We start from the raw sequence: 14,853 nt of genomic DNA, 5'->3' as shown, positions 1-14,853 counted from the left end.
CTTCCTATCAGACTAGTACTTCAACTTGAGATGTTGATTGATCAGGCGGTAACTTCTTTTTCCCCTGTTAGAAATCTTCTACGCTAGACAGATAGGACTGAGTAATTACCTAATCTTCAGAAGAAGAAAGAAATTCCAACAAGGGAAGTACTACATTTTTCTTTCTCAAGAGATCAGCTGGTTTAATGCGGTTGCAATTTTGGAGCAAACAAATGGTGTTAGAGAATAAACAGGACAATTGGGCTTTCTGATTGTTTAGTCTCTTGCTTAAACAGTACACGATGTATTTAACTAACTGTATTGAGAATGATTACATCTTTGTTGCGAGATTTGTGTCGCAGTTTGTAATTGAACTGGAAGGGAAATAAACACTGCCATCAGCATAAACTACAGGGATGGAAATACCATTTTTCTGTTGCCAAGTGGAGGATGGAAAGAACACTGCCATGTTTCCTTCACATTTCTCCTTTTAAGTACAGAAATAAAAGAAATTTACTAACATCTGTTTCTAAGATAAATAAAGAAGAAAATATCATAAAGCAATGCTCCTTTGAGTACAACAAGATGTAAAACAAAATTTAAGGCATCCCGGCCTATACTGTCACGGTCACCAAAGAAATCCCCAAAAGATGATGATAAGCTGGAATCGCCAAAACTATAGTGAAGATGAGTCGGATGAAAAAACACAAACTGCATTCATAAAATGGAGCACCTTTTGAAGGCATCACGATTCATTTATCAAAGAATGCAACTGTTGCCGGAATGCAGGAACTTTTTCTGCTTCTAAGGCCATAACTAAACCCACTAACCGGTAACTTCTTAGCTGCAATATACGGTAGTTATCAACAAATGAAGCAAGATACATATTTGCAATATAAAAGTCACGAGCCAAAATAAATAAAGTCAAAACAAGGTCTAAGTAATAGTGTCAAGTCATATGAAAGAACTTCAACTTTCATAGCATCTATCAGAGAAACAAGATGTAGGGAAAAGGAAACCAAAAGAAATATACAAGCACACTCTTCAAACGCCAAAGCACCTTTCAATTTCATTTTCCTCTCGTCCCAGTTGAGAAATGAATTGCATACATCAAATAACACATAATACTAGAAAAAGTGATTTGGTGCTTGAAGATTCTATTGGAGTACACAACTAAGATAGCAAAACACAGACGAATCAGTGTAGTAGCAACTTAGTTTCATAAATCTTGCTCTTCAAAACGCACAGAAAGGTAGCAAGGTACATTTTAGACAAGTTGAGAACCCTGCTACTTACCTCATGTGTTGGAAGCTGCTGGGTAAGTAATGGGAACCTGAAGGACCATGAACTGAGCTGAAATGGATTCAGAGAAAGTAACAATCAGGTAATTGAGCCTCAGTATCGTACATGGTATTCTACTTATCAAAAAAACTTCTACCTGGTGAATAATTTCATCTTCTGGCTTAGTGTAGATTATAGCTTCGTCAATGTTACTACTTGCCCCCTCTTGCTGGCCAGCATTCTTACGCTGTAGGTTCCCATAAGAAACCCAGAAGAAAAAAACGGGGAAAGATTATGAATTTGAGGGTAGGTCATAAGCAAAGCGAACAAAATGGGACGGAGTAGAATCTATTACCTCATAGATTTTGGTGACCAATACATAGTGCTTAAAGCAGAAGGACTTCCTCAGCTCCTTTGTTGGCTTCAACAAATTGAGAAATGGTTGATAAGCTTTCACGTGAAAATTGTACAGAGTGTATAGTGATAAAGATACATATGTCAAGCTCACCCAACTCACAGGTTTGTCATCTAACCTCATCTTCTGTAGCCCACGAGACTTCATCAAAGAGGGCATCGTAAAGAGGTGGCAAAAGCTGGGGAGGAAGATTTACAACCCTTTGAGAGACCAAGAGCCCAACATTTTGTGCTTGCGCTCCCAAAAATGAGCTCAAGTTATTTAGTACATCCTCTTCCTTGCATACTTTAAGCAAGAACTCTTTGAGTTCCTTCATACATCTATGATCCTGGTCGAGATAAAAAATCATGTGACTTATGACAACACCATAAAGCAAGTGAGCAGCACTAACAGAGGGGTTTTGAAAATCTGTTTCTTGCCTTATATCTTCCCAAGTTAAGAGCAGTAACTAGAGAATAAGGTGTATCATCTTCATCGTCCTCTATTTTAACTATGGTACCTACTGTGGTCTGCCCCAAAATCAGGTCCACAAAACCACTCAGATCCCATTGCTTATTGTCAATGTATGTCTGCAGCAGGCCCTTCACTCCATGGAAGTCGTCAGGTTTGGGATCAAAGAAAGCAAAGTCTGCTTGAACAACTCCCTTCAGACACACAGACCAAAGTAAACAGGAACAAACAAGATTAAGCAAAAACTAAAGGAACTTCCTGCAGCAAGCCTGTTACTGTGGCTTTATTGACACTGACAACTAGCTAACTATGTGTGCTTACTTCAAACTCTCCTTCGTCAGAAGATCCAGACTCGCTCTTCTTATCTTTTGAAGCATCAAATGGAAACTTGCCACCTAGAGGTTTGAATTTATACCTTCTATAAGAAATATAAACAAAACGAAGAATGCACAGAAACAAAGTGCATGCTGGCAACATCCCCATTCCAAAATTGACGAACTGAGAAGTTGTATAAAACAGCCGGAGGATATACTTATCTCAGAAGAGTTCACTGAGAATAATAATACCTGCAGAACTCTGGGAAGATTTTCTTTGAAACTTAGAGTTCTGGATCTGATGCTTGACCTTGTATGCCATAGCAACTTGTGCAGCTGATCTAGCAAATGGGGAGAACGTGAAAGGCCGAGGTTTTGAAAATCGGTGGCGCCTGATTGACTTTCGCGGCATTTTGTCAAATTATAATAATCTGAAAATATCACACAAAATAAGATTATTGAGAATGAACAAAAACCGGATGTTCAAACAAAATTCTATATTCTGATGTCCTTGCATTAGCTTGGCATCTCAAAGCATTGAATTGAATCCTTTAGGGTAGCTGGCATAGGGAAGGCAAAAGCACACAGCAGCTATGCCTTTATGAATGTAACATAACATGACCAAAATGTAGTCTAGGCATGGCGAAAAGCAAAACCCGATCCTTATTCAAATTTCACAAGATCATAGTAGATTATCAGATCAAGATCCACTAACAAAGTAGCAACTGCACTACTATGATACCGATGATGAATACTCTTTCCCAAGCAGACCAGGAACATATCTGTCCCTGTAAGAAGCAGATAGCTGGCAGCCTAGGAAATTAACCTAAACACCACAATAGCATCACCAAACCATAAACCATAAACCATCATCCCACGTGCTACAAACTACGTACTACGCCAAACCAACATGTAACCCTGTTACATACACCAGTAGGACTATCCCACCTGTGAAAACAGATTCCTAGATTCATAAACACTTTGCAACAAACCTTTTGGTACGAAAACTCAACTTGAGGGCAGAATGATAAGCATAAGAGAAAGGGAGAGAGAGAGAGAGAGCTAATAAATCCCGGATCCCCTGCCCTTTCCATGTCCCCATTTTTTTAGAAATCTCGTGTCCTGTGTCCCTGCTACATACGCTAGAAGGGAGTGGATGAGCACGGACCCAATAGGCTGCTGCTCCAGCATCCCTTCCAGGTTGCCATTCCATTCCCCTGAAGCAAGGCTTTGATACTACTCACCACTTCGCAGTTTGTAAGAGACAGCCACCACCACCACCACCCCACCGCCCCCCCCCCCCCCCCCCCCCCCCCCCCCCCCCCCTTCACTCAAATGCTGACCAAAATTCAAATTCGAGAGCCCAAAACATTCCTCCAACCCTGGGCCAAATCCCTATAAATATGAGTTTTACCCAAATTTTTAGCCAAATAAAAAGGATAGAATTTTTGTTTTTACTTAAAACTTTCAAGGTTATTTTCTTTTCTTTTTTCCTTTGGTGCAACTGTTAAGGAAATGAAAGACAAGAAACAAAAGAAGAAAGGGAAACTAGACAAACTGTTCTAAAGCCACCCCAGAGATATCAGCAAGGAAGGGGCCTATAACTTCACTCGGTGGTTCTTCCAAAATGGTCTCTTTAGCACTAGCTTGAGCACCTAGGCCAGGACATCAGCCAATTCATTAGCCAGGACATCAGAGCATCCATTAGCCTCTCTGTAAACGTGCTCAAGGCTATTTTGTTTCTTTGATAATGAATCTGCAATCTTCAATCAGGCCACGATAGAAGTTGTTTGGTATGTGGCAGTCGTCGATTAATCTCAAAGTTCTTGACTAGCTAGGCCTGGTTTTTGATTAAAATCATCTTGGATGCCAACCCACCCCAACTGACATGGAAACTACACAACCCTTATTCCTTACCACGTTATAATGCAATATTCTAGATGGCATGACTAAAGTAAATACTCATTCCCAGTATTACTCACTGACTTGAACTAGCAGACCTCTTTCTACAGGATTGGGGGAGCTGTAGTATAGAAAGCAAAGTTGCAGAGAGCGAAGCATTTAGACTTGTCAAAACAATTTCATTTCGACCGTGTAACAAACAAAATCAAATAAAAGCTGCCAAGTTTTGTCCCTTGTAGCAGAGCCAATATGATTGTTTCGGAAGCCACAATAATCCTTCTTCCAAGCTGCCTTGTACTGCACCTTTTCATAGTTTTCATTACCCCTCCAAAACTTCATCCATGGAAACACCAAGAGAATCAACAAGCAGGACCATCGAATATTTATCTAAATGAAATTTTCCTAGAATTCAACTCCTTTATAACAGAGAGTTCAACTCCTGGAAATCTAACCTTTTATTTCAAGTTGTGGAGGTACTTTGGAATTTCCAAAATAAATTAGAAAATGAGTTGCAGTGTAAATAATACAATGATATATTAATCTAAGAAACTTCAGTCATCGAGAAATTTCATCACAGCTTGAGGTGCAATGCAACAATGAAATTCAAAAACTACCACTAGCAATAAGAAAACGCAGACTGTTAGGTCTAAAACAAAACGCAGACACTTACCTGTAGAACAACATCTGAAGTTCAAATTTCAAAGAAACTGGTCTAGACAAGGGATGGACAGATGTAAATCAGAGGAATTTAATCATGCAATCGATGGAAGAGGCAGGGGAAGAGGGATGGCACCCGTGCAATCTCATTGTGAAAACACAATCACTGGAAGGAATTTCAATACCCATATACTGAACCACAAAGCTCAATGCCTCAACTGAACGACTAGGTCAAAAAATGCCCAACCAAACAAAGATCTTGGATTGGTGGTCCAGGCCCAGCCTTGGGCAAAGGCCCACCAGGCGGCCACCTAGGGCCCCAATTTTTTTGGCCCAAAATAGGGCCCCTCTTTGGAAATATGTAGTACTATATAAAGTACCTCAAGTTTGTAACAAACATATTGGCTTAGCTTAGCGGCTCATGACAGGGCCCCTACTTTCTTGTTGGCCATGGTTCGAGTCAATGCAGTAGCAATTTAGCTACGTGTGCATAGCGCTTGCTAATTTTCCAAAATCCAATACTTTCGCTAAATCAACAGAGTAAAACATTTGACATTGCTAAAGCTCAGTAACTTCAATTTTCTGTGTATCTATATATATTTTGTTAATATTTGTCTTGTATATGGCTATATGCTCGATCTAAGTTTTGATAAAATATATTTGTTTACAAGTCAGCGTAAACAAAATGTTGTGCATATATTTGTCTCACTATATTTTTGGTTCAGACCATCTTCAAAGCACTGTTCTTAGTTGTGTGACTAGCAATATATATTTTAAAAAGAAATATTCTTTTTTCTATGGGACCGTAACAACTTCAATAGAAATACTACAAAATTACTTGGATGGAACTTCCAATTTCAAGTTGTAAGCATAATCAGTTAAATCTTAAGCAACGAAAACTTGTTTATGTTTTTTCGATTCCTAATTATATCATGCTGAAGTTTAACTTTGCTATTCTAAACTTCTTAATAACGATAATTAGGGCCCCATTATGTAAGTTCGCCTTGGGCCCCGATAATCTCAGGGCCGGCCAGTTCAATTTTGGATTGATGATGAATATAAGAAGTTCACCCATATTTAATGGAATCTGAAAGGACTCAGAATCTTACAAGTGTTTCAACCCCCAAGTTTTCTAAACCCCTCCCATATAACAACAGATTCCATCCTCCAAAAATCAAAACAAGATAGAACACTCGAAATCGCAAGTACTAGGATTCTGCCTTAGATTTTCACAGCCCTAATGTTTTGATCCAGAATAGGAAGAAGAGAGGATTAAACCTGTTATTATTGAATGGAAGGTGAACGGCGACGGAAGAAACCGAGAAGCTCCAATGGAGAGACGGCGCCGGTTGGGAAGGGTGGAGGCGGGGAGCACCGTTCTTGCAGATGAAGAATAACAGCGTTTACTAGGAGTACTAAAGCAAAAAGTGTGTTTTCCCTGATACCAAGTTTTCAGACACCGAATGGGTATAAACACTAAGTAGGTTAGGATCGTAGAGAGAACACAAGACAGGATTATAAGTAACTGGAATATTATTACTCGGACTAGCCTGGATTTCATTACGGGGAGAGTCCCCCTTTTATAGGCGTAAAAGGGACCTCTGGTTACATCATGAAGCCTTCCGCTTACATCATAGTACAGTGCAACCATTATTATAGGTTACTATTACGTAGGACTATGACTACTTAAGTTTACAGACTACTTTTACATTTATTACCTTCCTGACTTTTACCCCTCTCCGGAAAGAGGACAATACTACCACACTTTATATTACAGTACACACCAATAATATGATACAGGAACAAACAGTAATCACCAATAATTTACATCACATAAAAGAGACAGCTGGTACGAGCACGTGATTGTCACTCTGGATCATCTGAACTACTTTTTTCATCTCTGTCAGTCAAGTGATACTGGGTCAAAAGATAGCGAATATTTTGGCGCCATTCTTCCGGATAAGCATCATTGAATTTCCAGTTTGCAGACTCATAATGGAGGAGAGATGAGGGAACGTCGGCAGGTGTTAATCCATTGAGTGAACACATTGTTTGAGTCATGACCAGATAATTTCCACTGTGGATCTCAATACTTGGGGACTCTTGATATGCTGAAAGGAATATAGTGTGATACTCCTTTTTCCAGGTGATAGAACCATCAGGATTAGGAACACATCTGTTGTTGCGAGTTGTCCAAAAAGCAAATTGGAGATCTTCATCTGGACCTGTGGGAACTTGTCTGATCTTTTGCTGCCAGTAGGGTATGCTTCCAAAAAGCAAAAGAAATTTTAAAAAGAAATCTTCTGGGCGTTGGACTTGATTGAACGCCACATGAACCAAATAAACCAAGACTGCTGATTTATTAAAACAGACACTTATAGTATACACATCGACTAAATACCATAAGAGGAGAAAGGCTTCTTTTTTAAAATAAAAGGTATTATGGTACGAAACTTCAAACTGAGTGAGAAAAGGATAGACAGGATGGAAGGGTAGACCTTTTATGGGACCTTCATCAAGACCATACTTGAAAATACAGAGATGTTGAAGGTTTTGACACATTTGGACACATCTAGAAAGAAGGGTTAACTCTAAAAGATGACACTGAAGGTGGACAGGAAAATTGATCGGATGGAAACAAGAAATCATGGGAAAACAACCAGGAACAAAGGGATGTGGTTTTGTTTTGGAAAACTGATTGATTTCTTTTTTGAGCCTTGATAAAAAATCAGGGAGGACATTTGTTTTTCCTTTTATGTGAACAGCATCAAAACTCCAATTGGAAAACCAATTTGCCCATCTGAGTAACTGTGCCTTTGGAAGGTGCTTTTGTTTGAACTTGAGCATGCTGGAAAAACTCATCATATCAGTCTCAATTAGGAAATGATGACCGATTAGATGAAATTCAAACTTCTCAATACTCCTTTTGATTGCCAAAATTTCTTTGTAGGTAGAGTGGTAATGAAGCTCTGCTGGAGAGAAAGCACCACTCTTGTATCCACAAATTCTGCGCTTTTGATCTGAATTTTCTTCCAAAAGAACTGCTCCCCAATATAGATCAGAGGCATCTGTCTGAAGGACTCTCTTTCCATCTGAAGGTATGGCTAATGGAGGAAGAGTTTTCTTTAGTAGAGCTGAGAGAGGAGTTCGGTATTGGGCCAGGTTGGGAATAAAATCAGCAATATAGTTAACAATTCCAAGGAACTGTTGAACTTGTTTGACTGTGAAATTTTCATCTGAAAAATGGTCAAGTTGGGAGGCTATATGAGGCTGGAGGATATATTGACCTTTAGAGATGTGCATCCCTAAAAAATCAATTTCTGGTTGAGCAAGAAACATCTTTTTCTCTGAAAGCATGATGCCATGGGTTTGGACTAGGGAATGAAAAATTTGTAGTAAGACAACATGAGACTCAATATCTGGGGAAAAAAGTAGGATATCATCTATATAGACAAGGGCTGAGGATAGAATTGGAGCGAATACCCGAATCATGGCCTTTTGAAACAAGGATGGAGCTGTCTTCAATTCAAAAGGCATGACTGACCACTGGAAGTGGTGATCTGGAATGCAGAAACCAGTTTTGGGACGATCATCTGGATGGATGCCCAGTTGCCAAAAACCTGCTTTTAGGTCAAACTTTGAAAAAATTTGAGCTTTAGGCAAGTTTGCAAAAAGAACACTTCTCCGAGGAAGAGGGAATTTGTTATCTTGCAAAAAATAATTAAGAGGCTGGTAGTTGATAACCAGGCGAAGCTTTCCTCTTATCTGCTCTGTTCTTTTGTTGACATAAAATGCTTCACATGCCCATTGAAAGGTTGTGGGCTCAATCAAACCTTCTGATTGAAGTTGCTGAAGTTCTTGAAGAGCAAGCTGGTAGTGTTCTGGGTTCATTCCATGATGGGTAGCTTTGGTGGGGTTGATGTCTTCATTTTTCTTAAAGGGAAGAGAAATGAAGAAATCTGGATTTTTTCAAAGTGGGTTAGAGCATTTGGTGAGGAACTGGGAATGGGATTCAGCACAGGAAGTTTGGATTATGGCTTCTTTAATGGTGGAGAAAGTTTCTATGGAAAAGAGATTTGGTTGGGTGGTCCAAGGTATAAGTAGTTTTTGTATTTCAAGCCTTTTTTGAGTCAGGAAACTTTGCTGAGATTTTGGAGAATATCAAAGCCTAACAATAAATCTTTCCCTGGGAGATCAGAACCATAGACTTGATGTTTTATGGTGTATCCAGGAAAAAGTTGAATGGAAACAGGCTTACTTATCAGAGTGATAACAAATGTTTCTCCATTGGCTGCTGTAAAGGGTCTGAAACAAGACTGCCAGTAAGACCTGGGGAGAATTGCTGGGTTGAGAATGGAGGCTGCTGCACCAGTATCAAAGAAAGCGATGACTGGTATAGGTTTCTCATATTTTCCAAGTAAAATTTTGACCTTGGCTAAAGGTTGAGCCAGCATGATGTTGGGGAATACGTTGTCAACTTTGTCTCTCTCTCTCTCTCTCTCTCTTCTCTTCTCTCCTTGTTTTAAATATCTCTCTCTCTCTCTCTCTCTCTCTCTCTCTCTCTCTCTCTCTCTCCCTCTCCTTGTTTTAAATAGAGAGCTGTTAATTGCCCCCCCCCCCCCCCCCCCGGGTCAGGGGGGGTTTGACACCGATTCAGGAAATTTTCCCGTTTTACCCATGCTTTCTTTCTTTCTCTCTCTCTTCCCGTATTCTCTCACTCTTATTTTATTTTTTTATGCTAATAATTTTTTTTACCTGTTTTTTTAAAATAAATTATATATTTTTGAAATCTACTCAACGAAACCTATCAAACGAGCCTAATATCGATAGTGAAATAATGTAAAACAGAAAAATTATATTTTTGTGGTAGTTTAAAATGTATCTGTAAGGTCCATATTTTGGCAAATCCCATGACAAAAATCTCTTTTGATTTGTAGCTCGTTAGTTGAGTTGTAATTTATTGTGTTTCCTTTCTAGAGCATTTGTTTTAGGAAGTATATTGTGTAATTGAGAAGTAGAGATTATTAAGGCAATTAGAGTATAATGAAATCAAGGTGTCAAGAGGATTTCGTGCAATCAACAGCTTGATAAGGAAATGCATTGGAAGGAAATCATCGGAATTTCGTCATTATGAGAGACTTTATGGAAAGGGGATCAACGGAAGCAGCATTAGAAAAACATGGGCACATGCAACGTTTTTGGTTGCTCGAGCAACTCCGGACAAGCCTTCAAGTATGGTTGAGCAACTTGGTAGATTTTATTCAACTATTTATAGACGGCTCTTTTGGGTTTTCTGTGTCACTTATAGGAGAGCTGATTCCCTCTGCCTTCAACACTGAGACAATACCGAAAGGAGAGTGGAGATTATCTCTTGGAGTAACACATGATCCGGTGATCATCAATCTTTCTGAAAAACTCCAAGAGTTCTTTTCAACATTATTTCAACTACTTAAAATATTCTTCCGGTGGATTCTGGAAGTATATTGGAGGACTTGTGGATTCAAGGCGTGTGGCAATTAACCACTTGGTGCGGTGTACGTGGATTCGGCAACTTGATCTTCAATCAGTCGGTGAGGATTCACGGTTGTTTTAGTTAAGATCGTTTTGTAACTGCACAATGATTATTTTTAGTGGTTTGATTTCCTCCCGTGGTTTTTACCCTTTTTAAGGGGTTTTTCACGTATATCTGTGTGTTCATCGCTTATTATTTTACAATTCCTATTATTCTGCTTCTTGAGTATTTAGATAGCGAAAAAGGAATTTCAGTATCAAAAGTTTGAAAAATTAAGTGTTCCAAATTTCAATCCGTTTGAACCAGTGAAAAAGTTTTAGTTTTCTTATTATTTTATCCTAAATGGTCATAATTAAATTTTGAATATGGTGCTCTCGTTGATTAAATATCTCTTAGGGTTAAAAAACGAGAGCCCTAAAGTCAAAATATAATTATGACCATTTAGGATAAAATGATCAGAATAATAATATATTTTCATTTATTCAAACGGATTGAAATTTGGAACACTTAATTTTTTAATCATATTTTTTAATATATAAACTGTCTGAAAATGTTGAAATCAAATTTTTTTGTAAATAAATTTTATATATTTGAAATCTACTCAACGAAATCTATCAAACAAGTCTAATATTGAACATGAAATATTAAATAATTTTTTTGGGCCCAATATATTATCTTCTTTTTTTTGTCATTCATTTTTTGAAACTTCTAGATTTGAGTTTTTAAATAAATTATGTATGTTGTATTCACTTAAATTTACTTTATATTTCTCTGAACAATCAATAATGTAAACTGAAATCGAAATTCATTTAATTATAATTAAGTATATAGAATCAATACATGAACATAAATAAATGCACAAATTTAATCAATATTTCCGCCAAATTGTGGTTGTCGTCCCGGCGGATCTATCTGCATCACTTCGTACCACAATTGGAGACGTGTTTCATAAGGATGAGCCCATCCTTGTGCTTCATTTGATGCATTTGGCCTCCACCATATGATGATGGGTGGTACAGGGTAATGACGGTATAGGGAAACTTGCACGAAGTGATTGCCATTAACACGGCCAATAGTTATATGTGTGCGCGCTTCTAATGGAACCGGATGAGAGCTCAACGGCAAGTAAGTGAAACAACTCGAAGCAATCATATCGAATGTATGTAGTACAACGTTGTACGTTGATGCGATGACAAGTCCCAATGATATAGAATCCATCCAATGATCCTCTGGTGCCGATGGCTGGAAGCAACGAAGTCTCTGTAGCACCTGTGATACATAATTACGTTCTGGATAAACCTGATCGTACATGACCCTATTTTGTTCAATCTCTTGGATAAGGTCCTGTCGTACTTGAGCCCATTCATCTTCAGAACCATAGAGTTGCGCGGCTATCGCCCTAAAGCCACAATGACCATCAGCTCGAACGTCAACACAGTGGGAAATATAACGCTGATACTGCTGAGGAAATTTCTGAACGAGGTGATCCCTCCTATTGCTCCCTTGTGATGTTGGAATACGTGAGTCTCGAGATTCTGAAGGGGATACTGTGAAGGAAGGTATACGACCTCTATTCTGCTCATCCCTGCCTGTAGGTCGACCCCTGTGTTCTGTGTTGTATGCTGGAGGTCGAACTGTGCAACGAGATGGATCCGCCATATCAAGAAACCTGTCTATCATAGACTCTCGACTGTCGGAATCCATTTCATTTAATCTTTCAATAAGCTGAGCTGCCCTGTCGGATCGTGCTCCTTCATCAGTATGCCTCTGGGCGTGCATGGACAATGTACTCCAGTGAGGGTGGATAGAGCTTAGAGGAATTGGTCTATCCACAGAACGATAAAGTGCAATATCGTGAAAGCATGGCAATCCGTGTGTCCTTTTGATCTTACAAAAGCAAAGGTCGGCTTCGTTTTCAGTGCGTTGTGCCTGCTTATGGATCAAATTCATTGCCTGTAATGAAATGCGGCCTCTGATTTCACTATAAATGCCTTCATGTAGATGTATGTGACGTGGAATGTTGAGAGATTTTTGGAATGATCCCTGAATATCCCCGAATTGACTGGTCAACATCTTTTCTATTTTCTGAAAAGATGTTTGAAGCGAGGACATGGTATCTCCCAAATATCGTTTGAGCCTCGCATGCGCAGACTCTGCCCTACAATTTAATAATATACTATGTTAAATAAGAAAGTTATATAAAGTATTATTTAGTGCAAGACAGTAAAATGTACAATGACTATAGGAAAGTTACCTTTGGCTTGAATTGCTCCCAAGGTGCATAAATTGGTTTATATATGCTGCAACAAATCGCTCTTTGTAAGGACCTAACCATGTGTCCCAAAGGTATTGCATGGCATCAGAGTATTGCTCAAACTTTTCGCACATGGCATTCCACCTCTGTTGCAAAGACATCGGTGTCGATGAATAAATAAGCAACTGCCGTGCCTCTGAAAATTCGTCCCACCTCGTACCAAGCATAGGGCTGCACTTTTTTATTACACACTGATTTATGTGCCAAATACAAAGGATGTGTTGTGCGAAGGGAAAACATATTTCAATGGCGCCAAGAAGTGCCAGATCCCTATCTGAAACAACCACCGATGGCAACGTTGCCCCTTTTCCAATCATCCATCTCTTTAAAGTATCCAATGCCCATATCAGTCGTTCTTTTGTCTCATTATTCAAATATGCAAACATAAGAGAGTAAGTTTTCATTGTGGATGTGATACCCACAACTTCCAAGAGTGGAATCCGATACTCATTACTCTTGTATGTCGCATCAATAATCAACACGGACGGAAAATTGACAGATAGCTCTAGGCTTCTAGGATGAACCCAAAGAATATCTGTGATTTCGTTGGTGTGTTCATTTGTATGATAGTCGTAAATGTAATTTTTCTCCTTTAATTCATTCAAGACGTACCCAATAGGAGATAGACCCCCTAGTTGTTCTTTCTTATATTGTGCCTTCACATTGTAAATACTCCTGATTCCTGTACTAATTGACGAGTCTTGTTGTCTCAGGAAATTAAGAATTTTTCGAGGCGCGGTACTGCTAGACATGTCACGAACTAATTGCTGCTGGATTGGGGTTAACCTTGACGGGTACTCATGTCCCTCAAAACTTTCAGCTGGTTCATGGTTATGAAAACCTTTAACAACCTTCAAACTCCACATGACACCGTCTGGAGGTTGTGGTACACCTCGCAGCTTAAACGGGCAATCACATTTTTTAGTTCCAGTAATCCTTTGCATTGAATGCCCTTCCGGTGGCGGTCTGTACAATCCTCCCCTTTCACAAATAAAAATGCATTTCGGCATCTTGTTGCCCTTTATACTAGCAGATTTACTTAGAACAATCACAAAACTATTTTCCTTTCCAACTCTTCGCACCCAATCTACCATCACAGCTCTAGTTTCAAATATCTATAACAAAAAAAAAATAAATACGTATAAACAAAACATTATGCAGCCTACTTTCAAAATAAGTAACAAATATGTATAATAACAACAAATACGTACTAACTAACCTGGTCAGTCGTAAATTCGGCTGTGTAATCTCGCCCAACGTAGGAGCTGCTCTCCCCACACGAAACATCATTCATAACATTGTTTCCAACTGACCAACTATCCGAAAATGAAAAATTGCACTGATCCATAATGTTCTTCTATGAATTACGAAAATGAAATGAAAGTTGAGAAAATTTTAAGAATGTGGTGAATGAGAGTAAGTGTGAATATATAGGTCAAGACATACACAAGTAAATATGTAGAACTGATTATATAGGCGCTACTGTCGAATTTACAACGGGCTTTTCAACCAATCGTACAATTAATTTTTACCAACTTCAGAAGGACTTTTGAACCGCAATTAATTTTTTTACAACTTCAGACTGCCAACTTTTGCAACTTTCAACAATAGCAACTTCCAACTTTCAACTTTCAACCGTTGCAATTAATTTGTTATTTTTTTATTTAATTAATAATATTTATACTATGTATCTGTTTTCTTTTTTATTTATTTAAAATTATTTTAGTGTTCCGATTTTCAATCCGGTTCAATTGGTGGAAAGATCTTGTTTTTTTTTTCATTTTATCTTAAATGGTCATAATGAAATTTTGACCTTTTAGAATCAAATATCTCTTAGGGCTTATCAACGAAAGTCGTAAAGTCAAAATTTAATTATGGCCATTTAGGATAAAATGATCAGGAAACTAAAATCTTTCTACCGGTTCAAGCGGATTTAAATTTGGAACACTTAAATTTTTAACTATTTTTTTAATATATAAACTGTATAAAAATGTTAATAACGTACAACTTTCAACCGTTGCAATTAATT

General features: G+C 38.4%; 2 protein-coding genes across 3 annotated transcripts; both read right to left on the bottom strand.

Moving 5' to 3' along the window:
* Positions 1-379: 379 nt before the first annotated feature.
* Positions 380-6,437, bottom strand: LOC131301871 (protein BCCIP homolog). Of its 2 annotated transcripts, none has more exons than XM_058328356.1 (9): positions 6,277-6,437; positions 2,692-2,870; positions 2,447-2,520; positions 2,095-2,319; positions 1,794-2,003; positions 1,616-1,681; positions 1,418-1,507; positions 1,276-1,332; positions 380-823 (listed from the first exon to the last, which is right to left on the bottom strand). In XM_058328356.1, the coding sequence occupies exons 2-9, from the start codon at positions 2,849-2,851 to the stop codon at positions 725-727; spliced, it is 981 nt and encodes a 326-aa protein (XP_058184339.1). In that variant the 5' UTR covers positions 2,852-2,870; positions 6,277-6,437; the 3' UTR covers positions 380-724. The 2 variants fall into 2 exon arrangements, with proteins under 2 accessions (XP_058184339.1, XP_058184340.1); XM_058328357.1 differs by lacking the exon at positions 6,277-6,437 and adding an exon at positions 5,012-5,305.
* A 4,937-nt stretch (positions 6,438-11,374) lies between these two features.
* On the bottom strand, positions 11,375-14,118 carry LOC131299738 (PKS-NRPS hybrid synthetase cheA-like). Its single transcript, XM_058325318.1, has 4 exons — positions 14,044-14,118; positions 13,243-13,939; positions 12,765-13,179; positions 11,375-12,668 (listed from the first exon to the last, which is right to left on the bottom strand). Exons 1-4 carry the CDS (start codon positions 14,116-14,118, stop codon positions 11,375-11,377), a joined length of 2,481 nt encoding a protein of 826 aa, XP_058181301.1.
* Between the last annotated feature and the right edge of the window lie 735 nt (positions 14,119-14,853).

This window comes from Rhododendron vialii, chromosome 9a (assembly GCF_030253575.1).
Source record: "Rhododendron vialii isolate Sample 1 chromosome 9a, ASM3025357v1".
Taxonomy (NCBI): Eukaryota; Viridiplantae; Streptophyta; class Magnoliopsida; order Ericales; family Ericaceae; genus Rhododendron; species Rhododendron vialii.
This window is presented reverse-complemented; position numbering and strand designations above follow the sequence as displayed.

Bases quoted from the DNA above. Each gene is read 5' to 3' on its own strand.
- LOC131301871 (XM_058328356.1), bottom strand. From the start codon at position 2,851: ATGCCGCGAAAGTCAATCAGGCGCCACCGATTTTCAAAACCTCGGCCT. The intron at 2,521-2,691 runs GTATTATTATTC...TCAAACCTCTAG, and splicing joins ATCTTCCCAGAGTTCTGCAG to GTGGCAAGTTTCCATTTGAT. The intron at 1,682-1,793 runs GTTAGATGACAA...AATTTGTTGAAG, and splicing joins CGTGGGCTACAGAAGATGAG to CCAACAAAGGAGCTGAGGAA.
- LOC131299738 (XM_058325318.1), bottom strand. From the start codon at position 14,118: ATGAATGATGTTTCGTGTGGGGAGAGCAGCTCCTACGTTGGGCGAGAT. The intron at 13,180-13,242 runs GTATCACATCCA...ATGAGACAAAAG, and splicing joins TCCACTCTTGGAAGTTGTGG to AACGACTGATATGGGCATTG. The intron at 12,669-12,764 runs GTAACTTTCCTA...ATTAAATTGTAG, and splicing joins GGGAGCAATTCAAGCCAAAG to GGCAGAGTCTGCGCATGCGA.